The sequence below is a fragment of the Sciurus carolinensis genome, chromosome 7, assembly GCF_902686445.1.
Source record: "Sciurus carolinensis chromosome 7, mSciCar1.2, whole genome shotgun sequence".
Lineage (NCBI taxonomy): Eukaryota > Metazoa > Chordata > Mammalia > Rodentia > Sciuridae > Sciurus > Sciurus carolinensis.
The window spans coordinates 120,107,494-120,135,340 of NC_062219.1; the positions used below are offsets into that span (position 1 = coordinate 120,107,494).

Genomic DNA, 27,847 nt, shown 5'->3' on the forward strand with positions numbered 1-27,847 from the left:
TCTTGTTGTTTTTTTTTTTTTGTTTTTTTGTTTTTTTTTAAAGGAAATGTACATTACTACCTCCTTTTATCTTCCCTCAGGCATATGTCTTTTTTTTTTAATTTTTTTTAGTTGTAGATGGACACAATACCTTTTATTTATTGATTTTTATGTGGTGCTGAGAATCGAACCCAGTACCTCACACGTGCTAGGCAAGCACTCCACCACTGAGCTACAACCCCAGACCAGGTATATGTCTTAAACAATTCCTCTACTTACATTTAGACCTACATCAGTGTTATGAGTTTTTTTCCACCCTTTTTTATTGGTGCATTATAGATGTACACAATGATGGAATTTATTACATATTTGTAACACAATGTAACAATATAATTTTACCACTATCTCTTCCCAGCACTTCCCCTTCCTTTCCAGTGCTATTTTTTCTTTTAATATTCCCCCAGTGTTTGCTGCTTCAACCATGCAATATAGACAGCTCAGTAAAATAAATTCTATTGTATTCACCCATGTTTGCCTACCATTTTCTTTCTTCTTGTCTAATGTTATCAGGTACATTGTTTCTATTTAGACAAATTTTAGGGTAGCTACAAGTCCATTCATGTCTGTAGTTTGCAGAAGTTTGACTATGATGTGCCTCAGTGTGGATTTCTTTTGAATTCATCCTGATTGAAGTTCACTCAAATTTCTTAAGTAGGTTTGTCTCTTGGAATTTGGCGAAGTTTTCAAAAAATATTTGTTCTAGTATTTTTTGGCCATCTGCTTCTCCTCTCCTGGACTCTGACATGAATATCAGAATCTTTTGCTATAGTCCCATAGGTCCCTAAGCCTTCATTCACTTTTTGAAGTCTATTTTCTGTTGTTCAAATTGGATAGTTTCTTTAGTTCTATCTTCAAATTCACCAATTCATTCCTCATTCCCTTTCAATCTGCTAGAGACTATCCACTGAATATTTCATTTTGGTTCCAAAATTTCCATTTATTTGTGGACACTATTTCTTCATTTGTTTCAAGTATGTTCAAAATTGCTCAGTGAAGCATTTTTTTTTTTTTTTGTTCTATGCTGTGGGGGTCTTAACAAAGTTGCCCAGACTAGTCTCATACTTGCAATCCTGCCTCAGTTGCTCTAAAATTTTTGTTAAATAATTCTAATATCTATGTCATTTTCATATTGACATCTATTGGTTGTTCTTGAAAATTGAGGTTTTCCTGACTCTTGGTATAACAAGTGACTTTAAATTGAAGTTTGGGCATTTATGTATTGTTTTGTACGTGGGTCCTATTTAAACCTTTTATTCTGCAGCCTTTTTCTCATACTATCCAGCAGAAAGTCACCTAAGTCCAGGGCACTTGGCCTCGTTAGACCCAGGCAAGGAGTTCCTCATTACTGCAGGGCCAAGACAGGAGTTCCAGTCCAAGGCAGCCTCCACCAATACTCTTGCTGGGAGAGGCAGAATGCTTCATTGCTGTTCCCCATGATGCCTCCATTGACACGGGGATGGGTGCAACCTATTATTGCTGCGTAAAGGAAAGAATCCTGTATTTCCTCTAACATCAACTCAATCAGGAAGTGGTAACAACTCTTACTGCTGGACAGGAATAATAATCCCAGCTTCTTGTGAGACCTTCTCTGCTATAAACCCAGCAGAGTTGGGGCACCATAATACACCTCAGGAAGGTGGAAATTTAAGCTTTCCACTTGGCCTCTGCTGGCCCTAGTGGGGTGGGCCCATGACTGGAGTAGAGCAATTAGTGTTTAAGTTTCCTGTCTTGTTAATCAGCCTCTTTCCTAGTCCTTTGGCTACTAAGAGCAGGCTTTTTTTGGGTGTTTTTTCATCTGTGCCCAGTGTTCCTTGGATGCCAATTTCAGTTCCAAGTCTAGGATATATGAGGCAAAAACAAACAAACAAAAACCCCCAAAAGCAAAAACAACCAACCAGGGAACTCACCATGCTGTTCCTTTCACTGTGTTGTTCCTTAGGTCCCAACAGGTCTGCCTTCTTCAGTTTCTTACAGTTGCTTTGTTTTACATACACATACATATATGAACATATATACATATATAGTTTTATCCCCTTTAGTGATCTGAAGATACTCAGAGTTTCAGTTATATTTAGTAGTAGGAATAAGATAAAGTACATCTACTCCATATTCCTAAAAGTGGAATACACATTTATTTTAACTTTTTATTTTGAATAATTGTAGATGCACAAGAAGTTATATAAATATAATACAGAGGTCCTGTGTATCTTTCACCCAGTTTCCTTCATGGTTACATCTTATATAACTATAGTACAATAAAAAAAAAAAAAAAAAAAAAAAAAAAAAAACAGGAAATATTGGTATGTAATTCTATGTCATTTTATCACATGTAGACTTGTGCAACCACTAATGTAATCAGGATATACACAATGGTCTCTCTCATGCTACTCCTTTGTGTCATACCCCACCTGACTCCAATACCATCCCTGACCTTTGGCAACTACTAATTTCTCCTTCATCTCTATTAGTTTTGTTATTTATATAACCAGAGTTATATAGACTGTTGATTTTTTTCCAGACTGTTTTTTTTTATTTTTCATTGAGCATACTACTCTTACAATATATCCAGGTTGTTCTACCCATAGTTCACTGTTTTTATTGCCAACTCATATTCCAAAACCAGTACATTTCTTTTTATTTTGGGGGTGGGGAGGCTGGACTCATACTCTTAGACTCAAGTCATCCTCCTGCCTCAGCCTCCTGAGTAGCTGACACTATAGGTGTGTGCCCAATGTGTTTTCAAGTTTGAATTTCCATTCTAGAAACCTTCTAGTCTTGAAAGAAAATGTTTGATGTAGTTTCAGAAAAACAGTATGATGACTTCACAGTTTAACAAAGCTTTAACTACAGTGAATAAGGCAGAAACAAGGGGGACATAGGAAAGAAAAGAGTTACTTTATATTAGGTAGAGGGAGTGAAAGGAGAGAAGGGCTATGGGGATAGGAAAGTTAGTAAAGTTTAACAGACATTATTACTTCATGTACATATACAACTGCATGACTGATGTGATCCTAAAATATGCATAATCAGAAAAATGAGAAATTATACTCCATCTATGTATGATCTATCAAAATATATTAATGCATTCTGTCATGTACAACAAATTAAAATAAAAAATTTTCTAAAGAGCAGAAATAAGTTCTGATATTTTTATCAATTCATAGGGCAAACTAATATCATGATTAGAAGACCCTTCCTTTTCTAAGAAGCTATGAAGACAGTACCATGTACTGGCTGTTACTGATTTGTCTTTGGACATGCAGTTTTCTTTATAAAATATGAGCTGTAATGTGAACATTTATAAAGGTGAACACAAGAACACTACTAAAGAAAAGGAGAGATTAGAGTAAATTTGGGACAACATACATGTTTTCTTTTCTGTGAGAAAATCCAAAATACTTTGAGTACATTTAAAGACCAGGTTTTCATCATTTCCACTTCTGAACGGTTTGTTAGAATGCTACCTCCTTGATTCTAGGATGCATGAGAAATAAGATCCCTGCCAAGAGCCATCATTCTATATGAAAAAGTTCCCTGATGATTATTTGTCCCAATTACATAGCGTCAGTCTAGGTGTCTTTTAAGACTCCTAGATAGATATTTTCTCTAAAAAGGAGCAGCAGTGAATAAGACATTATGTGATGAAACTAAGATGCAGAGCAATGTGTATTGTGGAAATCTTTTCTATTGAGTTTCCTTATTCTAACATTAATGACATATGCAACACTGTGGATGACTCATGCTTCATAAATCAGTTCCCTATCACAGATATCAATGTCAATGCTATTTCCAATCTTTTATAGCAATACATATTCTTACAACATTTTGTATGAGTGAAACTTTACCTGTAGGATGAATTTCTAGACAAGCAACATGAGGTCAGAGAATATTGGTATCATAATTTTTATAATGCCAAATTACCCTCCCCAGAGGTTGTACAATTTCATTCCCACTTATAATGCAAAAATGTGTAAATTTTATACTGCACTGAATATGAACCATGCCAATGGCTTTTTATTGGCACTGAAAATACTCCATTTTTACAGCCTGGTGATATAAGAAATAGCATTTTAAATACATCTTCTGTACCACAAAACTCTGCCTAATTTTATGATTCCTACAGAAAATTTCAGGCTATTTGAAGTCAAGATAGATGGGAGACAAGAAAAAGGAGAAGTTGAGGTTAAGGCAATTCCTGCCATTTTTAGCTGACATGTACAAAACTTCAAATTATTTTCCCCTACTTCAGCATGAAAGACTTAAAGCTTTCCACTTATTCATGTGAAAATTAACCAATTATAGTGTTTATTATTTTAAGCAATAAAGGTTAACAGGGCTGGGGATGTAGGTCAGTGGTAGAGTGCTTACCGAGCATGTGCCAGGCCATGGGTTCAAATCTCAGCATGCAAAAACAAAAACAAAACAAGTTCTTCTAGAACCGTTAGATTTATCAAAATCCCACACAAAAAATTTTTACTAAAGTCAGGGTGCTAAAAGGGACTTACTCTATAGCTAAGGAAAAGAATCTCACACACACAGTACATGCTGAAGAAGAGAATGAGCTACAAGAACACAACCAAAATGTTTGATCTCTTTATAATACACAAAGAATATGAAGAGGAGGAAAAAGGGAACACACTTTTAACTAAAAGAGCTGACAACTTTATTTTCACATTTCACAATACAAATGAAAACTGTACTTTTTCTTTCCATTTCTCCCCTCTGAAACTATTTTCTTTGATAGAAATGGGGAGCAAGTCTTTGTTGTCATACTGTTAGAAAACACCCAATCACAGCACCATGATCTCCTGGTGAAGTAGAACAAATAATATGAAACTGAAAGAGGCTCCCCTCTATCCTTATCTGTCTGGTCGTGTCATTCCAGGCCGAGTGGGCACCATCATGGGCCGAGCAGGAGGTCTCATCATTGGAGGCCCAGGCATCATTGGCATGTGGCCTCCCATGGGTGGCCTCATTCCAGGAGCTGTAGGAAAAAACAAAGAAAAGGGAGAAATGGGAGTGAGGAAAGAACATTTGAGAGAGTATTTGATGGAACTTCAACTAAAACAAAAAAAGTACCCCCCCCTGCAAAATGCTGGAAAAAAGACACACTTGACAGAAGAAATGCAACAAATTCATCACATTTGTAAATTACTTAGACATTCTCAAACAAAAAACAAAAAGGTCAACACAAGAACCATGTGGGTATCATGATCTAATGATAGTAAGGGGGAAACTATGAATAGACTGTTATTGAGAAATCACCAGGGACACTAGTTCCCTAAACTGACCTTTTTTCTCACTCAGGGAAATTCACAACTAAGTCACATGTTATTCAGTCAGCTCATTAAGCCAGTTATATCCACCATATAACCAGGAGCTATTTCATGAATGTACACAGGCACAGAGGACAATCTTACCACTAAGCGTTTGTTCGGAGTTGTAGGAAAGGTGAGCAGGAGGACCATGCTGAGAACCTGTTAGTAACCATACTTAGCTCAAGTCAAGAAAGATAATAGGCAATAATGTGATTTATAACAATTAGCATACACAAAATTTTATTTTTCTAATGCATTTTAGAAACTATTACTGAATTTTTTTAAGTGTCCCATCAATAAACCAGCCAAATAAATGAGGCAGGGAAGGGAGAGCAAGCAGAGGGATAAGGGAACAAAACAGGCAGTTTCAATGACTAGATCATGTTCTACTTCCAGCTGGGTGGTGGCATCATGGATACTCATTTTATTATTATGGCTCATAATTTTCATGTTACATAAATTCTTCATAAATATTAAATTTTGCCTTTTTTTTTTTTTTTTTCTATACTGAAGATTGAACCCAGGGGTGCTTAACCACTGAGCTACATCCCCAGTCCTTTTTGTTTTTTGAGGCAGGGTCTTGTTAAGTTGGTGAGGGTCTCACTAAGTTGCTGAGAATAACCTCAAACTTATGATCCTCCTGTTTGGCCTCCCAAGTGCAGGGATTGTAGGCATGGGTCATTATGCCCAGGACTAATTATTTGTTTTTAACTAAATAGTTTTCGTGAAAGGTTTGGAGTAAACGGTTCAAGGAAAACTATATTCAAGGCTTGGGATGTAGCTCAATGGTTCAGGGTTTGCTCAACATGCACAGTCCTGGGTTTAATCCCCACTGCTGCCCCCCTGTGGAGGCAGAAAAAAAGAAAACTACACTGAGAAAAAAAGAACTATAAAAACTTATTTAAAATTGAATATAGCCTTATCACGAAAAGTAACACAACTATATGCAAAGACAAAATCCAACAGTACAGAATTTTTTCCAAGATCAATTTCAACAAGAACACAGAATAATAATAAATTTCTAAATTCCACATAAAGGCCCAAGCTTAACATAATCTGTATTAAAACACTGCTTATAGGAAGGTTAAAAACTGAGTACCTGAAAACTTGTTTTCTTTGGTCTCCATAGTGGATCTAATTTACATTAGTTACTAACATTGGGATTTCAAGTAAAGGTCTAGATTCTTTTTATGTTTTTAACTATTTTATCACGGGAATGTTCAAACATATACTTAGTACAAAGGAGTATGATGAATATCCATGTATCCACCATCCAGCGTCAACACTTACCCACCCATGACCAATTTTGTTCAGCTATAGCCCAACTCATTTCTATTCCCACCCAACCCCAAACTACTCAATTATTTTAACACAAATTCTACAATCTTACCACTTTGTCCTGGCTCTAAAAATTTTTTTTAAAGAAAGAAAAAGGAATAGGAGAACTGGCAACACCAAGCCTGCATTCTCAAAATCAACCATAGGCTGAAGGTGAGTTCTGGAAGCTGCCTTTTTTTTTTTTTCTTTCTCCTTTCTTTCATTCTTTTTTTTTTTTTTTTTTCCTTCTTTTCTCTTTTTTTGAGACAGGGTCTTGCTATGTTGCCCAAGCAGGCCTCAAATTTCTGGGCTTCAAGCAATCCTCCTACCTCAGCCTCCCAAGTAACTGGAACTACAGGCACATGCCACCATACCTGGCTGGAAGCCTTCTTCTTTAGATGAGTCACATATTCCTCAGTTCAGCACATTCCTAAACCGTCTGTATGTCTGAATATGTGGCCCTAACTTAAGAATGCTAAAGCTATATCAATCACTTCAATTGTGTTTTGGGTTCACAAGCCTGTAAGTCAGGAACTTTTAATGATACCCACAGCAAGCATACTGACTACTTCTGGCTAGAAAGCTACTCTAATACCTTTGCATCTTGTTTATCCAGTTGAGCTGTAGGCATCAATCACACGTCCTCAAACCTGTTTATGTCAGTCATATTCACTAATCTAATTATGTCACTTAACTGTTCTGAAAACCAATAAAACAGGAGCATGAAAAGAGAACTGTTTTTATGAAAACTATCTAGAAACAGTTAAAAAGAATCAGGTTAATCATTTCCCCAAATGCTCAGAAATTTGGTAAGGCAAAACAATCACAGAAGATTGGAATTAGATTACATCACAGTCTCTTACCACTTCAAAGAAAATGAAACTAAAGTTGGTAGAGGATGCATTATGGTTTATGCTAGAAATACAGTGTTCCAATCAGCAGACCCGCTTTCAAAGCAAAGATCCTGCCCATGGATCAGAAATATTTGCAAATCAATGTAATTTATGTCTATACTAAATAAAATGGGAGTGGGGACATGGCTCAGTGGTAGAGCATCCAACTAGCATGGGCAAGCTCCTGGTTCCAACAATAACACACAAAGAAACTGTTTAAATAAAAATTAAATTTAATTAAAAAGTAAATAAAATGCTTCAAGTGTAAGATATTTTTCCACTTTCTGGACAAAAACAAACAAACAAACAAAAAAAAAAAAAAAAAAAAAAAAAAAAAAAACAACCAACCAGCTACTAGGCCTAAGGTCTTTTTAGGATACTGATTGAGTCATTGAATATGCATTAAGAGAGTTGGGTGTATACTTTAACTCAGTGGTGAGTGCTTGCCTAGCAGGCACAAGTCACTGTGTATGATTCCTAGCATCACGAAAAAAATTAAAAATAAATAAATTAATTAAAATTTGCAACAGGAGGAAGCTCTGCTCCAAATCAAAACCAAGAAAATATATCTATCTTTCCCTCCACCCCCAAAATGGAATAAGGTCATCTACCCTTCTCTCCATCAGAAGTGGCCAAAAGTCAAGATAAAGCAAAAAACAACAGGCAGGGAGAAGGGAGACAGAGGCAGTCTCATCTTGCTTTCAGTGGAACAAGGTCATTAGATACTCCATTTATACTGATAAATCCAATATTTCTTTCTGTTTATCACTAAAGATTGACCAAATCTGTTACAATACTTGTAATAATACATTTAGGCAGCTACTTAAGAATTTCACTTAACAAAAACACAATGCAGCTCGCTAAAAGGAAAGACACTGCAACTTACCAGGTCCCACCGGCATCATCCCAGGAGGAGGAGGGCCCATCATTGGCATCATGGGAGGGCCTCCCATATGAGGTGCTGGCATCATACCAGGGCGAGGAGGACCCGCTAAAATAAAGAATGGAGTCTATGGTTAAAGTATACTTCTATACTTGTATGTTGACACTTTTCTTCTTTTTGTTTTAGTTGTACGTGGTTCAATCTTCAGCACCACATAAAAATAAATAAATAAAATAAAGGCATCTGTCCACCTACAACTAAATATATATTTATAAATATATAGGATCCAAGATGGTGAACTAGAGGGAGGCTGCGTTCCGTGTCGCTCCGTAACTCGGGTTTCAAGCAGAGGATATCTGTTTCTTGGTGAGGCAGTTTTTGCTGCTTATTGATTCCCTGCTGTTTACCCCATTTGTATACTGCAATCACCTGCAGTCAGCCATCATATTGACACCTTTTTGAGTGCAGATTGCTCACTGTCAGGCGCCTATCATCCACCATTTGCCTGCCTCTTGCCTGTCCATCGCCTGAATTTCACCTATCCATCATCCACCACCTGATCATCCGACAGCAGTTGCAGGAAGTTCACTGTTATGGTACTTACAGGCACGTGTATCCATGTGGCTGTTTTGAGACAACAGTCAGGCTCCATAGGACCCCTGGCAGAACCGACTGAGACCCGTCTCCAGGACCCCTCAGGACGACCAATCACTCCCTGCCTCTGGGGCCCTCACATTGACTGACTGCCCCTCCACCAGGACCCCCAAACCGACTGACTGCCCCCTGCCTTCAGGATCCCGCAACCAAACCAAACACACCCCACCTCCAGGAATCCTGCCTGAACAACCGCACCCCACCTCCAGGAACTCCAACCAACCACGCCCACACCCCGAACTGTAGCTCCCCATTTGCCAACACATTTCGAAGCCAGAGCGGCCATCTTGGATAATCCTGGAAGTCATAGCTCCCATCTTTAGGTGGGGCAAATCCCATCCTGAGACGCCTGCTGGAGACTTGAAGCTCATTGTCAGGTACCTCTCATGAATCAGGCTACTGAAGACTGGGAGGTTTGAATACTACATGACTATTAGAGTGTAGATTTTCCTTTTTCACCTTATTGAAAATTTTTAAGTTTTTATTTCTTTACTTTTCTTGCTCTCCTTTCCTTTTGTTTACCTGTTCCCTCGGAGTCTCTTTCTCCCTTTTTGCATGCTAACAACCAACTTCTTTTGATTATACTCTCACTCTTTCAATTTTCCAGAACTTCTAAATATTCTTTTCTTATCCCATTAACAGCTACATCGTACATCCTCCGCATCCTCTTTGTCCTCCATTAGAAACTGCAGACCTTATGGCAAATCTGTTTGTAATACTGAAGATAATAATTGAACTCAGAAGGATAATAAACAAGTTACAAGTTTTCAAAAAAAAAAAAAAAAAAATAATTGAACTCATTCTGTTTACTATAACAATATTGTTAATGTCCTCATTGGGGTATTTGGTCTAGGACTGCATACTGTCTAAACTGGGCACTGCTAATATTGATCTCCCCCTTAAAGAAAAGGTTTTGGAAACCTATAGGACCACTATAAGCCTATAGGGGGGAAACTGCAATACCCCAGACCTGCTGGAGGGGAAGATACACAAACAACATGAAAAAACAAGGGAAGAAAATGATCCAAACAAATCTAGATTCTATATTAATAGAATCCAATGACAGTATGGTAGAAGAAATGTCAGAAAAGTACTTCAGATTATACATGATTAAGATGATTCGTGAAGCAAAGGATCAGATAAGAGAGCAAATGCAGGCAATGAATGATAATACCAATAAGCAGTTGAAAGAGCAATTACAGGAAGCAAAAGATCATTTCAACAAAGAGATAGAGATTCTCAAAAAAAAAACCCAAATGGAAATCCTTGAAATGAAGGAAACAATAAACCAAATAAAATACTCTATGGAAACCATCACCAAAAGACTAGATCACTTGGAAGACAGAACCTCAGACAATGAAGACAAAATATTTAATCTTGAAAATAAAGTTGCCTAGAGAAGATGGTAAGAAATCATGAACAGAATCTCCAAGAACTATGGGACATCATGAAAAGACCAAATTTAAGAATTATTGGGATTGAGGAAGGCACAGAGATACAAACCAAAGGAATGAACAACCTATTCAATGAAATAATATCAGAAAATTTCCCAAGCCTGAAGAATGAAATAGAAAATCAATTATAAGAGGCTTACAGAGTACCAAATACACAAAATCACAACAGATCCACACCAAGGCACATTATAATGAAAATACCTAACATTCAAAATAAAGATAGGATTTTGAAGACTTCGAGAGAAAAGCATCAGATTACATACAGGGGGAGACCAATACGGATAGCAGCCGACTTCTCAACCCAGACTCTAAAAGCTAGAAGGGCCTGGAACAATGTATTTCAAGCTCTGAAAGAACATGGTTGCCAACCAGGAATCCTATATCCAGCAAAACTAACCTTCAGATTTGAAGATGAAATAAAATCCTTCCATGATAAACAAAAGTTAAAAGAATTTACAAATAGAAAGCCTGCGCTACAGAAGGTTCTCAACAAAATATTCCAAGAGGAGGAAATGAAAAACAACAATGGAGGTCAGCAAAGGGAGGAACTACCTTAGAGAAAAACCACTCAAAGGAGAAACCAAGCCAACTTCAAAACCAAAAATAAGCCAAATGACTGGGAATACAAATCAAATCTCAATAATAACCCTGAAAGTTAATGGCCTAAACTCATCAATCAAAACACACAGACTGGCAGAATGGATTAAAAACAAAGACCCAACAATATGCTGCCTAAAGAGACTCATCTCGTAGAAAAAGACATCCACAGACTAAAGGTGAAAGGATGGGAAAAAACCTACCACGCACATGGACTCAGTAAAAAAGCAGGGGTTTCCATCCTTATATCAGATAAAGTGGACTTCAAGCCAAAGTTGGTCAGAAGGGATAAAGAAGGACACTTCATACTGCTTAAGGGAACCATAAATCAGGAAGACATAACGATAGTAAATATTTACACCCCAAACAACGGTGCGTCCCTGTACATCAAACAAATCCTTCTCAATTTCAGGAATCACATAGACCACAACACAATAATTCTGGGTGACTTTAATGCACCGCTGTCACCACTAGATAGATCTTCCAAACAAAAACCAAACAAAGAAACCATAGAACTCAATAACACAATGAATATCCTAGACTTAATAGCATATATAGAATATTCCATCCATCAATGAGCGGATTCACTTTCTTCTCAGCAGCACATGGAACCTTCTCGAAAATAGACCATATGTTATGCCACAAAGCAGCCCTTAGGAAATGCAAAAACATAGAGATACTGCATTGTGTTCTATCAGATCATAATAGAATGAAATTAGAAATCAATGACAAAATAAAAAACAGAAATTACTCCAACACCTGGAGACTAAATAATATGTTATTGAATGAAACATGGATAACAGAAAACATCAGGAAGGAGATAAAAAAATTCTTAGAGGTAAATGAAAATGATGATACAACATATCAAAATGTCTGGGACACTATGAAAGCAGTACTAAGAGGAAAAATTCATTGCATGAAGTGCATTCAAGAAAAAAATAAAAAGTCAACAACTAAATGACCTTAACATTACAGCTCAAAGCCCTAAAAAAAGAAGAACAGAATAACAGCAAAAGTAGTAGAAGACAGGAAATAATTAAAATCAGAGCTGAAATCAATGAAATTGAAACAAAAGAAACAATCCAAAAAACTGACAAAACAAAAAGTTGGTTCTTTGAAAAAGTAAACAAAACAGACAAACCCTTAGCCACACTAACAAAGAGAAGAAAAAACTCAAATTACTAAAATTTGTGATGAAAAACGTAGTATCACAACAGACACCACTGAGATACATAACATAATGAGAAGCTACTTTGAAAATCTATATTCCAACAAAAGAGAAAATATTAAAGACATTGACAAATTCCTAGAGACATATGATCCTCCCAAACTGAACCAGGAGAACATACACAATTTAAACAAATTGGTATCAAGCAATGAAATAGAAGAAGCCATCAAAAGCCTACCATCCAAGAAAAGCCCAGGACCAGACGGATTCTCAGCCAAGTTCTACAAGACCTTCAAAGAAGAACTCATTCCAATACTTCTCAAAAGCATTCCAGGAAATAGAAAAGGAGGGAACCCTACCAAACTCATTCTATGAAGTTAATATCACCCTCATACCCAAACCGGGAAAAGACACATCAAGGAAAGAAAATTTTAGACCAATATCCTTGATGAATATAGATGCAAAGATCCTTAACAAAATACTGGCAAACCGTATCCAAAAACATATTAAGAAAATTGTGCACCATGATCAAGTGGGGTTCATCCCTGGAATTCAAGGATGGTTTAACATCCATAAATCAATAAACATAATCCATCATGTCAAAAGACTTAAGGATAAGAATCATATGGTTATTTCAATTGACACAGAAAAAGTGTTTGACAAAATACAATACCTCTTCATGCTCAAAACACTAGAAAAAATAGGGATAGTAGGAACATACCTGAACATTGTAAAGGCCATCTATGCTAATCCCACGGCCAACATCATTCTTAATGGAGAAAAACTGAAAGCATTCCCTTTAAAAACAGGAACGAGGCAGGGATGTCCTCTTTTACCACTTCTACTCAACATTGTCCTTGAAATATTAGCCAGAGCAATTAGACTAAAGAAATTAAAGGGATACGAATAGGAAAAGAGGAACTTAAGCTGTCATTATTTGCTGATAACAAGATTCTCTATTTAGAGAATCAAAAAAATTCCTCCAGAAAATTTCTAGACCTCGTCAATGAATTCATCAAAATAGCAGGTTATAAAATCAACACGCATAAATCTAACTCATTTTCATACATAAGCGATGAAACATCTGAAAGGGAAATGAGAAAAACAACTCCATCTGCCTCAAAAAAAAAAAAAAAAAAAAAAAAAAACTTGGGAATCAATCTAACCAAAGAGGTAAAAGATCTCTACAATGAAAACTATGAAACACTGAAGAAAGAAATTGAGGAAGACCTTAGAAGATGGAAAGATCTCTCATGTTCTTGGGTAGGCAGAATTAATATTATCAAAATGGCCATACTTCCAAAGGCGCTATACAGATTAATGCAATTCCAATTAAAATCCCTATGACATTTCTCATAGAAACAGAAAAAGCAACCATGAAATTCATCTGGAAGAACAAAAGACCCAGAAAAGTCAAAGCAATCCTGGGCAGGAAGAGTGATGCAGGAGGTATCACTATACCAGATCTTAAAGCTGTACTATAGGGCAATAGTAACAAAAACAGCAGGGTATTGGCACCAAAATAGACAGGTAGATCAATGGTACAGGATAGAAGACACAGAGACATACCCACATAAGTAAAGTAACCTCATACTAGACAAGGGTGCCAAAAACTTACAATGGAGAAAAGATAGCCTCTTCAACAAATAGTGCTGGCAAAACTGGAAATCCATATGCAGTAAAATGAAATTAAACCCCTATTTCTCACCCTATACAAAACTCAACTCAAAATGGATCAAGGATCTAGGAATTAGACCTGAGACCCTTCACCAAATAGAAAAAGTAGGCCCGAATCTCCATCATGTTGGCTTAGGACTAGACTTCCTTAACAAGACCCCCATAGCGCAAGAAATAAAAGCAAGAATCAATAAATGGGATAGACTCAAACTAAACAGGTTTTTCTCAGCACAGGAAACAATCAACAATGTGAAAAGAGAGCCTACAGAGTGGGAGAAAATCTTTTCCACACACACTTCAGACGGAGCACTCATCTCCAAAGTTTATAAAGAACTTAAAAAACTTTACACCCAAAATACAAAGAACCCAATCAATAAATGGGCTAATGGGCAGAAACTTCACAGAAGAAGATACACAGGTGATCAACAAATATATAAAAAAGTGCTCAGCATCCCTGGTAATTAGAGAAATGCAAATTAAAACCACCCTAAGATTTCATCTAACTCCAATTAGAACGGCTATTATCAAGAACACAAGCAATAATAAATGTGGGGAAAAAGGCACACTCATACGCTGCTGGTGGAGTTGCAAACTGGTACAGTCTCTCTGGAAAGTAGTATGGAGATTCCTCAGAAAGCTTGGAAAGGACCCACCAATTGACCCAGCTATCCCACTCCTCGGTTTATACCCAAAGGACTTAAAATCAGTGTACTACAGTGATGCGGCCACATCAATGTTCACAGCAGCTCAATTCACAATAGCTAGATTGTGGAACCAACCTAGATGCCCTTCAACTGACGAATGGATAAAGAAACTGTGGTATATATACACAATGGAATATTACTCAGCCATAAAGAAGAATAAAATTATGGCATTTGCTGGTAAATGGATGAAGTTGGAAAATATCATGCTAAGTGAAATAGGCCAAGCCCAAAAAACCAAAGATTGAATGTTTTCTCTGATAAGTGCATGACAATACATAACGATGGGGGGTAGTGGGGGGAAGAGAAGAATGAAGGAACTTGGGATGGTGTAGAGGAAAAAGGGGTGGAAGGGGGTAGGGATGGAAAAACAGTAGAATGAAACAGTATTACCCTATGTATGATTACATGTATGGCCTGAATATACATTGTATACAACCACAGAAACAAAAAGTTGTACACATTTGTGTACAATGAATCAAAATGTCTGTAAAAATAAAAAAATTTTAATAAAAAAATATAATTTTTTTTAAAAAAGAGAGACACTAATAGGGTCTCAGGAATTGGTTCCAACTTTGAAACAACAGACTTCTAATGGCTTCATTTTATTAACAGTAGCTCTACAAAAACCACATGCCATAAAACTTTAGTTACTTTATAACTAAAAAGCAAAAACAAACATGCCTAGACAGAACTATAAATGAAGTTAGGTTCCTCAGGTCTAAAAACAAAAATTCTGAGGCTAGGGGTATAACTTAGTATTAGAGAACTTGTCTACCATACAAGAAGCCTTGGGTTCAATCTTCGGCACCACAAATATATAAGTAAATAAATAAAAAAGAACAGATTAGGGCTGGGGATATAGCTCAGTTGGTAGAGTGCTTGCCTTGCAAGCACAAGGCCCTGGGTTCAAATCCCCAGCACCATAAAAAAACAAAAAACAAACAAACAATAAAAAAAAACAGATTATACTCTCTATGAGGCTCTTGACAAAAAGCTGATGAACTAAAATCACAAGTACCTAATTTCAGATCCTTTATTAAAAGATCAAAATCTAGGTTTAAAAGATTCTTTTGAGCTTGGCACACTGGCACACACCTGTAATCTCAGCTACCCCACAGTTAAGGCAGGAGGATTGAGTTCAAGGCCAGCCTGGGAAACTTAGAAGGGCCGTGTCTCAAAGAGAAATTTTTTTAAAAAAGGGCTGAGGATGTAGCATGTACAAGGCTCTGGGCCCAATCCCCAGTACTTTAAAAATAGAATATTCTAGCCCAGTGCGGTGGCACACACCTGTAATCCCAGTGCCTCAGGAGGTGAGGCAGGAGGATCATGAGTTCAAAACCAGTCTCAGTAAAAGTGAGGCACTAAGCAATTCAGTGAGATTCAGTCTTTAAATTAAACACAAAACAGGGCTGGGGAAATGTCTCAGGGGTTGAGTGCCCCTGAATTCAATCCCCAATACCGCCATCCACCCCCCGCAAAAAAGAACATTATTCTGAAGTACAAGGACTTATATGCAGATATTCCTGACGGTATCATTTATAAAAAGCAATATAACTATAATAACTTAAATATCTAACAATATCTAAGAAAACAATGTAGTAAATTATGAGATATTCATATCATGGACTACTCTACTATTAAAAATAATGAAGGCCTGCGGTGTAGTTCAGTGATAACAGCAGGTGCTTGGCAAGCACAAGACCATAGGTTTGATCCCCAACACCAAAAGATAAACAAAAAAGTGGGGGGATAAGTCAATCAAGGTGAACAAGAAGACATAGGTGACCTGGGAATTGCTATGGGGCCCAGGATCACAAATACCTAGGAATGGTCTGGCAGAACATTAGGGGTTTATCTGCATTAGTGTGCAACAATTAAAACAGTCTACTTTTTTGTATTTATATCCATGATAATGAATCCAATTTCAATCTGAACCTTCACAGGAGAGCAAAAAGGACTACAACTTAGTATTCAATTTCCTCCTGTCTGCTATGCAGAAATGACAAGTTTTACTAGAGAACAGAGGCACTTGAACCACTCCACCTTCACTATCCAATTCATATCTTTCACAAGATATATATGTTGATTATTAGGTGGATTAGAAATAGGAAAAAAAAAACGGACCAGTTTATCAGCTATTTGAGTCCTCTGGTGTTCTGTTCATAGTAATCAATAACTTAACATATGCAAGAACACCTGTTCATGTTAGTCATTTAATCATAGGTTCATTCTTAACTTTCCATTTGAATCCATCTTGAAAGTCCACAAAAAAAAAAAAAAAAAGAATTGGGATGTCACAATTAAATACCTTAGTAACAATGCCATGAAAGGTCAATTCAGAAAACTATTTTAGAAATTATACCACTAAAGTTGTTTTCTATTACTATCCATATATTCAATAAACATTTGAAAACCAACTGAGATAATCTAACAATCAAAGGATAATCTGCCCAATTACATCCATTAAGACAAAACCTTTAAACTTACGTAGACTAGGGGGAGGTGGGATCATAGCACCGGCTGGAGGAGGTGCAGAGAATGGAGTAGGAGGTATCTTTCCTTGTTGAAATGCAGCCGCTTTGGGAAGGAGAGTAGGGGGAAAAAAAAAAAAAACCATGAACAAGAATTCAACAATACATTTACAAAAATGTATTTTAACAATACATTTACAATTTACAATTTGCAATTCCCAGGTCACCTTTCTTTTAAATCTTCAATGATTCCAAATACTTAACTCTAACGAGTAATCTAAAGTTATCATAACTCTACCATTTTAAAATCAATTGTAGGTATTTACCTGCTAAAACAGCAACTAATTACTGACTTAGTGATTTTAAATTCTTTAAAATTGTTATTAATTTAAGCCAGGTGTGGTGGCACATGCCTGTAATCCAGCAACTTGGGAGACAGAGACGGGAGGATTCCAAGTTGGAGTCCAGCCTCAGCAACTTAGCAAGAACCTGTCTCAAACTAAGAAATAAAAAGGGTTAGGGATGTACCTCAGAGGTAAAGCACCCGTGGGCTCAATCCCTAGTACCCACCAACAAAAATTTTTATTCATTTAATAGGTGCTTTTAAACTATTTTTACTATATAGTATTTAAAATTTTTTTTTTTAGTTGTCGATGGGTCTTTTATTTTATTTATTTGTATGTGGTGCTGAGTATCGAACTCAGGGCCTCATACATGACAGGCAAGTGCTCTACTACTGAGCCACAACTCCAGCCCCCATACAGTATTTTTATGGTTAAAATAACAATTTTCCTATCTATCCAATGTCTTTTACCAAAAAGAAATCGTCATCTTTTTTCCTTCTTTTTTAGTACTGGGCATCAAACCCAAGGTGCTCTACCACTGAGGTATACCCCCAGTCCTTTCTATTTTTAATGTTTTTTCTATTTTTAATGTTGAGACAGGGTCTCACTAAGTTGCCAGGCTGGTATCCAACTTGTGATCCTTCTGCCTCAGTCTGCTGAGTCCCTAGGATTACAGGTGTGTGCCACCACTCAGCAAAACAGTGACTTATAACCAATTCAAGCCATTCATTATTTTGTTTGAAAAATGTGTGATACATGCCCAAAAGCCAAGTTATAAAATTTTTCTATTCTTTCTACATCCTGGTGAAAACAATAAATCATTTTGGCTTGCCAGTTTTGAAATTAATGTACTGATTTAGGAGATGTGGAAGAAACAATGATTTCAAAGGAACAACCTTCCCTGAAAGAAATTATGATCTTAAAGAAGTCCAATATTATCAACTTTTTTCTTTCTTACCATATGAGGTAAAAGTGAAAAGAAACTGAAGATCACCTATATTTGGTTTTCAAAAAGTCATAATAGGGCTGGGGTTGTAGCTCAGTGGTAGAGCACTTGCCTAGCATGTGGAGGCACTGAGTTCGATTCTCAGCACCATGTATAAATAAATAAATAAATGATAAAGGTCCATTGAGAACTAAAAAATATTTTTAAAAAATCATAATAGCCAGGAATGGTGGTATATGCCTGTAATCCCAGCAGCTCAGGAGGCTGATGGAGGAGGATCTCAAGTTCTCAGTAACTCAGCAGGGCCCTATACAACTTAGCAAGACCCTATCTCAAAATAAAAACTAAATTAGGCCTGGAGATATGGCTCAGTGCTTAAGCACCCTGGGTTCAATCCCCAATAGTGAAAACAAAAACAGAAAAAAAAAAGTCACAACAAAATATTAAAATATACACTCATAAAAATCCACATCTGATTGACACATAATGGGCAAGAATGGAGGAAGGAGGGACTATATAGAGGGAAAAGAAGGGTGGGAGGGGTGGGGGGGGAGGAAAAAAATAACAGAATGAATCAAACACCATTACCCTATGTAAATGTATGATTACACAAATGGTATGCCTTTACTTCATGTGCAAACAGAAACAACATGTATCCCATTTGTTTACAATAAAAAAAAAAATCCACATCTGAGCCGGGCACTGTGGTGCACACCTGTAATCACAGCAGCCTGGAAGGCTGAGGCAGGAGGATCATGATTTCAAAGCCAGCCTCAGCAATTTAGTGAGGTCCTAAACAACTCAGGATATGGCTCAGTGGTTAACTGCCCCTGAGTTCAATCCCTGGTACAAAAAAAAAAAATCTATACCTGAGGTAAGAATTTCCCAATTCAATGCTGCCTGCAGGCCATTCTACTCCACCCCCACAAATACAAAGTCAGTCAAATTACTCAAACTAATCTCTGATCATTCATGAAGATCAGATCTAAAAGGATGATATAAACATTTAATAAGAGCTATTCATAAGCCTGTGCTCTATCAGGGATTATATTTCTCAATAAGGGCTTTTCTAATCAAAAAGGTACTTTCTAAGCTGGGTACAGCAGCATACACCTGAAATCCCAGCAAATGGGGATGCTGAGGCAGGAGTATCACAAGTTTGAGGCCAGCACAGGTAAATTAGCAAGATCCTACCTCAAAATAAAAAGAGCTGGAGATATAGCTAAGTGGTAGAGCACCCCTGAGTTCAATTGCTAGTATTGGGGGTGGGGAGGAAAAGGATGACAAAATTAATTTTTTCAACTGAGACAATGTCTGAGATTTACTCCATAAAAGTCCTGGAGACCAAAAGGAAGTAAATAAAGGTACTTAGTGCTCTCACCCAAGAGCAATTCTGCCCTGCTCCTACAATGTCTGGAGACATTTTTTAGTAGTACTCACAACTGGAGGCTGGTACTAGTGGGTTCATACCAAGGATGCTACCAAACATCCTAGAACACACAGGACAGAATACCACAACACAGAACTCTATCAACTTTTGCTGACTATTAAAGTCAACAGTACCAAGGTTGAGAAACTTGATGTAAGCTAAATAAGAATCTTGTAGTGGGGGTGACGGGAAACTAGGGAGTGGGGACAGAGGAAGTCCATTCCTTAAATCTTTCTACTTCATTTAAAACTTTACAAAATAGTTTTGCTATTTTTTTTTTTTTTAAATCATAACATAAAGTCTACATCTGCCTGACAGCTCTGAATTTTTAAGAAAGGTCATGTTTCAAAAAATATACCAGTATGATCTAAAATAAAAATGTAACTTCTGACAGTGCCTTGGCTCAACTAGCCAGAACAAAATATTCCTAATTAACATCAAAAAGAAGGCATTTACAACAAAAATATGGGTCCAAAATATCCAGATTATTTTGCCACACCAGTTAGCTTTGTTGTTTGTTTGGTTATTTCTGTCAGAACTGTAAGAAAGTCAAACGATGTCTCTAAAACTAGATAAAGAAAGCCACAAATCTACCCCAGTATTTACCTAGAACTGTTTACACTTCTAAAAATTGTGTATCACTACAAAGGGGGGTTTTATATAAATTTACTAAAAAACCTGGTTCGTGTCAACACAGAAATATTACACAATTCCATTCTTCTCTGCTCCACTCCAAATATAACCAAAACTTGACAGCTCTCTCTCTGATTGCTTGACCCTCACCAATTAATATTAACATGTTCCTATATTCCTGGGAAACCAGTGACCTTCTACTTCTTACATTCAACATGGGCAAATGCCCCTATTTATCATTCAGAAGGCACTGCTTCTGTGAAAAACAACAAAGAGACAGGGAGGGAAAAGAATGGGACTATTCTGTCACATCAGAACAAGAAACCAAACATACTTGTTTTGTCAATCAGGCTCTGAGCCTGTTCTTCCATCCATTTCTGATAGTAGTCTTTCACATTCTCTTTGTGTTTCCTACCACTGCAATGTGTCTTTCTCACAGATGGCTGTAAAACAAAAAGGCTGTATCAGATGCAGAAACAAATCTCCAAAATGAGAAAGTTGATAAAGATTTACCTCCTTGTAAGCGGCCCAGCTAGTTTGGCTAGGCACTACACATTATCCTACAACATACTATGGCAATTTATTTATTATATTTATTATCTAGACCAGGGGTCAACAAACTGTGGCCCACGGGCCAGTCACCTGGTTTTGTTTAAAAAATAAAATATTATTAGAACACAGATACCCTTGTGTGTGTGTGTGTGTGTGTGTGTGTATGTGGTGCTGGGGACAGAACCCAGGGCCTCATACATGCCAGACACACACTGTACCACTGAGCTACATCACCAGGTCCAGCAGACACATTTATTCATTTATTTATTGTCACAGCTTCTCTCTATCACAGCAAAGTTGAGTAATAGTAGCAAAGACCATATGCCCACAAATTTTGGAAACAGGTCTTGCTATGATGCCCATGTTGGTCTTGAATCCTGGAATAAGCAATCCTCTTGCCTCAAACTCCCAAGGAGTTAGACCAACAGGGAACTGCCACTGGGCCAAGCTCAACCTTTTCTTTCCTTTTTTAGGTACTGGAGATTGAAACTAGGAACACTTTACCACTGAGCTACATCCCCAGACCTTTTTATTCTTTTTCGACAAGATTTTGCTCACTTGTTGTGGCTGGCCTTGAAATTGTGATTCTCTTGCTTCAGCCTCCTAAGTAGCTGATATAACAGTCGTGTACCAATGCACCTGGAAATTACACTAATTTTGTTATTGCTTTTATTGAGTTAGCTTGTTATTACTGTGTCTGTATATTGTTGTCTGTTGCTGGGATTGAAACACAGGTCCTTGCACCTGCTAGGCAAGTAAGTGCTCTACCACTGAACTATACCTCCAATTCCAATTTTCATGAATAAAAACTAGACCAGAGCTGGGTGTTGTGATGCACTCCTGTAATCCCAGTAACTCAGAAGGCTGAAGCAAGAGGATCACAAATTGGAGGTCAGCCTGTGCAACTAAGAGAAATCCTGTCTAAAAAACAAAAAATTAAGCCAGGTACCCATGTAATCCCAGGGGCTTAGGAGGCTAAGGCAGGAGGATTGCAAGTTTGAGGTCAGCTTGGGCAACTTAGGGAGACCCTCAGCAAACTTAGCAAGACCCTGTCTCAAAATAAAAATAGAAAGGTCTGGGTGCTCAGTGGTAAAGCACCCCCAGGTTCAATTCCCTGTATACCCTCCCCCCAGTAAAAAAAAGTTTAAGAAAAATATTTATTATAGATTTGGCAGTCCTAATATGAAAAAAAAAAAAAACCAAAAGTCCAAAAGTTATAGCACTGAATAACTGAATGTTTGAAATTTTTCTTTTGTTTTTGCCTAATTGATTTAGTATTTTTATATAAATGGTTTGTAGTGATTTTGCTTTTAACAGCCAACAGAATTTAACCATGGTACTAGCAATAAGAAACCCCAAATTAAGCACATTTTAAAATTTCATAATCCTTATAGCAATAAGCTGAGAGACTGGAATTTAGGGATCAAATCACTGGAAGTATGACAGTCTAAATTCATTTCTATCTTCATATCTATACACATTTTCATATGGTTTCTTTCCTCTGAATAGACATAGCCCTGGGGATTGAGCCCAGAGCTCCCACATGCTAGAAGTGCTCTACCACTGAACTACACCCCCAGCCTCACCAAACTTGGAGTTAGAGTCATGCTTAATTGTACATACTGGCCTCAATCTTGAAATCCCCCTGCCTCAAAATCCCAAGTACCTGGGGTTACAAGTGGGTGCACCATGCCCAGACGGCAATGGAGGCTTTAATACATTTTGAAGTCCACTGCAGGGAACTGCTATAATCATATTTTTTCTTTTTCAAGAAAATTTTAGCAGGGCGTGGTGGCACACACCTGTAATCCCAAGGGCTCAGGAGACTGAGGCAGGAGGACTGCGAGTTCCAAGCCAGCCTCAGCAAAAGTGCAGTGTTAAGCAACTCAATTAGACTTTGTTGTTAAATAAAATACAAAATAAAGCTGGGGAAGTATCTCAGTGGTCAAGTGGCCCTGAGTTCAATCAGTGGTCAAGTGGCCCTGAGTTCAATCCTGGGTAACCCCCCCACAAAAAAGAAAATTTTAGAATAGTACAGAGTTCTCAATACTTCTCATAAAGAGAAAGTTATTATAAGATAATTCACAATTTTCTGAATTCTGGCATTAGCAAGATTATTAGTGGATATATGAAAATATGCCAAAAAAAAAAAAAAAAAAAAAAAGTAGAAAGGCACAGCCCCCTCACTAACAACTTTAAGAAAATTATGACTAGGGATTTTACTAGAGAGGGGATTACAAAAAAAAAAAAAAAAAATACTGGTGATCTCTTCCAGACAGTCTATAATATTCAGAACTATTTCTTTAAGAGGAACCACCCTCCTTGCATACCTCACAAATCTGTAATTTTCCCCCCAGTACTGAGAATTGAATTCAATGGCACTCTACCATTAAACTATATCCCATCCATTTTTTTTAAATTTTGAGACCAGGTCTCAATAGGTTGCCCAAGCTTACCTCCTATTTGGGATCCTATTATCTCAGCACCAAGGGATTACAGGTGGGTGCCACCATGCCCAGCCTGCAAATCTGCTAATGCTAAACAATATCATGCATAAGATTTTTTTTCCTTTGCAGTGCTGAGATCAAACCCAGGTTCTTGCACAGGCTAGGTAAGCACTCTAACACTGAGTACATCCCCAAATATGGAAAGAATTTTAAACAAAGTGACAACAAAGAAATTATTGGCTAGGTTCTTCCAGATACTATTCAAGATGATCAAGAATACCAATTTAATCCGGTTCTTGCAAAAGCAGCATAGAGCTGCATTTCTCAAGGATGCTTCACAGACATCTAATGGTCTCTAAGACCTTCTCAGGGGTGTGCCACTCTGTATGTCTTTTTTCATAAGACATTACTTTCCTTTTTCACATTAACAATGATGATGCCAACTCCTGGTACTTTAGAATGAATCAAGGCATAGCACCCTTTTCTTTTAGTGGTCATTGTATTTTTCAATGCTCCACACTCAAGGGGGCAAAACCCAATTTCATTGTCTTTAATGAAACAATATAATTGCTAATTTTTTTAAAGCATTCTTTTTTGTTTAACCTTTATTTGTTTATTTTTATTTGGTGCTGAGAATCGAACCCAGTGCCTCACACATGCTAGGCGAGAGCTCTACCACTGAGCCACAACCCCAGCCCCTGATTGTTAATTTTGTTGAATCTCAACTTGTGAGTTCCTATCCTTCTAATATTCTGGGTAACAAAATGAAAAGACTGACAAAGCATTTCTTCCCACTAATATATGAAATTTCAAGGAAAATTTAAGGTTAGTACTTAAAAGCAAGCATGTAATTCTAGTTGCTAGCTTTGCTAGCTGTCTCTTTCTCTGAAAGAAAAAGAAACATGTTAAATACTCAGACTTCTCAAAAATGAATAAAGTAGCCAGGCAGGGAGACATATGCTTATAATCCCAGATACTCAGTTGGCTGAAGAGGATTCCAAGTTCCAGGTCAGGCTGGGCAACCTAGTGTTACTATTCCCTAAAACAAAACTTTTTAATAAAAGGGTCTATGATGATGGGCTGGGGTTATGGCTCAGTGTGAGAGCACTTGCCTGGCATGTGTAAGGCACTGGATTCGATCCTCAGCACTACATAAAAATTAAAAAATAAAAAAATAAAAAATAAAAAAAAAAAATATATATATATATATAAAAGGGGGGCCTGTGATGTAGCTCAGTGGTAGAGTACTTTACCAGCATGCACATGGCCCAGGCATTGATCCTCAGTACCATACCAAAAAAAAGAAAAAAATAAAAGAAGTGAACCTGTTAACTTCAAGAAAAACAATTGATCGTATCTGTTGACAATAATAAAATATGAGCTATAAGCAAAAATTAGAATGTTAGAAAACCTTACCTGTTACCATGAAATTGACAGTTTCTCACCACTTAAAGCCAGTAGTGATTAAATTTTTACTTTAATTAATGTGAGTTCTTAACAGAATATAATCAAATAAGTCCACACTTGCAGACCTGTATAACTCACTAAATATTTTCCAAATAACCAATGCATATTACAAAATCAAGCACAATAAAAGATTCAAAGTCCAAGATAGACCAGTGATTTCTTTCTTTTTTTTTTTTTTTTGCAAGTGAATTTTAATGGAACATTCTGAAAAGTCTGATATGGTTTCAGAGTCCACATTGCAACTAACCATATGTTAAGTTTTGATGAAATAATATAAAGTAGTATTAAAGAATACCAACAATTATCTAAAAAGACTATTACACTATTAAAGTACTCCTACTAGCCAGGTGCGGTTCAGCACACCAAAAACCCCAGTGACTTGGGAGGCTGAGACAGGAGAAGCTCAAGTTCAAAGATAGTCTCAGCAATTTAGCAAGAGCCTGTCTCAAAATAAAATAAATTTAAAAATAAAATAAAAATTTAAAAACGGTCTGGAGATGTGGCTCAGTGGTTAAGTGTTCCTGGATTCAATCCCTGTTACCAAAACAAAAAACAAAAAAAGTACTACTCCTTTTGTCAACTACACATCAATGAGAGACTGAACTATATACTTCAACTAAAACAATACACTGTAACGCATTTAATACAGAAAAAGATAAGAACCCAGCTGTATTCCATTAAGTCAGATATGACAGAGGTTTGTAAAGATGCTAAAACAATATATTTATTTGTACTTATGTTTCCTTTTTTAAATGCTACATTACATGTAAAAAACTTGTTACTGTTACTGTTTTTTGAGGGGAGGGGCTGGGAGTACCAGGTATTGAACTCAGGGGCATTCCACCATTAAGTCACATCCCCAGCCCTCTTTTTTGCATTTTATTTAGAGACAGGGTCTCACTGAGTTGCTTAGCTCCTCACTTTTGAGGAGGCTGGCTTTAAACTCTCCATCCTCCTACCTCAGCCTCCTAAGCCACTGGGATTACAGGCATGCACCACCAGGCTGGCTTGTTACTGGTACTTTCAAATGAGTAAATACTTTTAATTTTTTAATTTCAAATATTTAATTTCAAATATTTGCATACACAACCCACATAACCCGATTTAAAAATACATACATATAAGCCAATAATTGTTTAAGGTTTTAATGTTCTCAAACACCAAAAAGTTTGAGAACTGCTGGAACAGAATTACAGAGTTGGAACCCCTAGTCTCACCTTCCCCCTGTATACAGAATTACTTATTTTCTAACATCTGAAGTCAGTTCCACTCACACACTGCTTCAGTTTCTTTCTCCACAAAGTGGAGATAATGAAAGTACTAAGAGAGTATCAGAAGCATGAAATAAAATGATTTGTGTAAAATATATGAAACACAGATTGCCACAATGAAGCCTTCACTCTTAGGTGCTGTTATTTGCTAAGAAGTTTTTAATCAAATCAAAGAATATTGTTCCAAATCACAGCATTTATCTCCATTTTATCCAAACATTTTAATAACTTGATACAATCCACTATTTGAACTTCAAGGGCACTCTCCTGGAAATTTTGTTTGTGTAACTTTTTTCATCTTCAAACTTGCTAATAAACCTTTATTATTTTGGCTTTCCAGTGAAAGCACTGACTTCTGGAAGAGTACTTTTTGCAAATGTTCTCAAATTATGAAAACAGATACAGGAGGAAAAATAACACACCCAATTATTTTCTCCAAGCATTAAACCTTAAACTTCAGCAGTCTGAAAAGCACAAACCTACACGTTAAAAAAAACAAAACAAAAAAAACTTATTTAACGATTCCACGTAGACTTTTTTAAACGATGACGAAATCCTCTACTTACAGAGTCATGGGTGAGGTATGTATCGCAGTAGTCACAATAAAACCTGAAGAAGGTGGGAGAGAAAACAGAAGATGCCAACCCGTTAATAGTATGCCCATCCACGGCATCGTTGTTCGCTGAAAACAAAAACACACACACAAAACCTCCCTATTCACGATCCAAAGGCGTCAAACAAAGCGTTCTGACAAAAACCAGGGTTTTTTTGTTGCCTTAAGCGGGGTCGACCTCCACACTCCAAAAGAGGGTCTGGAGCTTGCCATCTCCCACCCTCATTTCTCCCCAGACCCTCGCCCTTCCTTGGAGGCTTCAAGTATCAGAACCCGCTCTCCGCTCCTCTCACTTGGCCACCACCAATGACCGCCACCTCCCTCATATTTCAGGGCCCCTCTTACTTAGGCATGTTGCTCTACAGACCGTTGACCACTCGGCTCCGCGCCGCCCGGAAGTGACGCACACAGCAAGCGCCGGGGTTGCAAAACTCCCGGACTGGCGGTCCGTAGCCAAGCCAGGGGCGGGGCTTTTCTCGCTTTCCCTTCACCTATTAGAAGAGTGGAAAGGGCGGTACTATGGGTGCTTACGAGGTTCAATCCATACTCATTTAGTCTTGATTCTTGATGCTTCCGGGAGCGCGTTATTTTTCGTCAAATATGTGGCTGTGCCCTGCTACCTACCAAGCGCTGTGTTAAATGTTGAGATAACAGTAGAATACAAAACACAAAAATCCTGGCTTTCCGAGTTTACTAGAAATAGGGTAAAACAGTTAAAATTAATATGGAGTATCTTAGCTGGAACAAATTGCTATGGGGTTGCGGGGGGCAGGAGGGAATACAGCAAGGAGTGGGGAGCTCACCGGGCGCGGTGGCGCCCGCCCCTAATCCCAGCGACTCGGGAGGTTTAGTTTGAGTCCAGCCTGGACAGCATAAGTAGACTGTCTCAAAATAAAAGAGTTGGCTCAGTCCTCAGTACCTCTTGGGGGGGGGGGGGGCAACTTTTAAGAAGACAAGTCTATTGAAAAGG

At 37.4% G+C, this 27,847-nt stretch overlaps 1 protein-coding gene across 1 annotated transcript; it reads right to left on the bottom strand.

Moving 5' to 3' along the window:
- Positions 1 to 4,619: 4,619 nt before the first annotated feature.
- On the bottom strand, positions 4,620 to 27,333 carry Snrpc (small nuclear ribonucleoprotein polypeptide C). The gene is made up of 6 exons (XM_047559745.1): positions 27,223 to 27,333; positions 26,831 to 26,873; positions 20,862 to 20,970; positions 17,192 to 17,281; positions 8,454 to 8,558; positions 4,620 to 5,023 (listed from the first exon to the last, which is right to left on the bottom strand). Exons 1-6 carry the CDS (start codon positions 27,228 to 27,230, stop codon positions 4,899 to 4,901), a joined length of 480 nt encoding a protein of 159 aa, XP_047415701.1. The 5' UTR covers positions 27,231 to 27,333; the 3' UTR covers positions 4,620 to 4,898.
- Positions 27,334 to 27,847: the final 514 nt, after the last annotated feature.

Coding starts and splice junctions, on each gene's coding strand:
- Snrpc (XM_047559745.1), bottom strand. Junction 20,971..26,830: donor CATACCTCACCCATGACTCT/GTAAGTAGAGGA, acceptor TTTGTTTTACAG/CCATCTGTGAGAAAGACACA. Junction 5,024..8,453: donor GATGATGCCGGTGGGACCTG/GTAAGTTGCAGT, acceptor TTTTTCCTACAG/CTCCTGGAATGAGGCCACCC.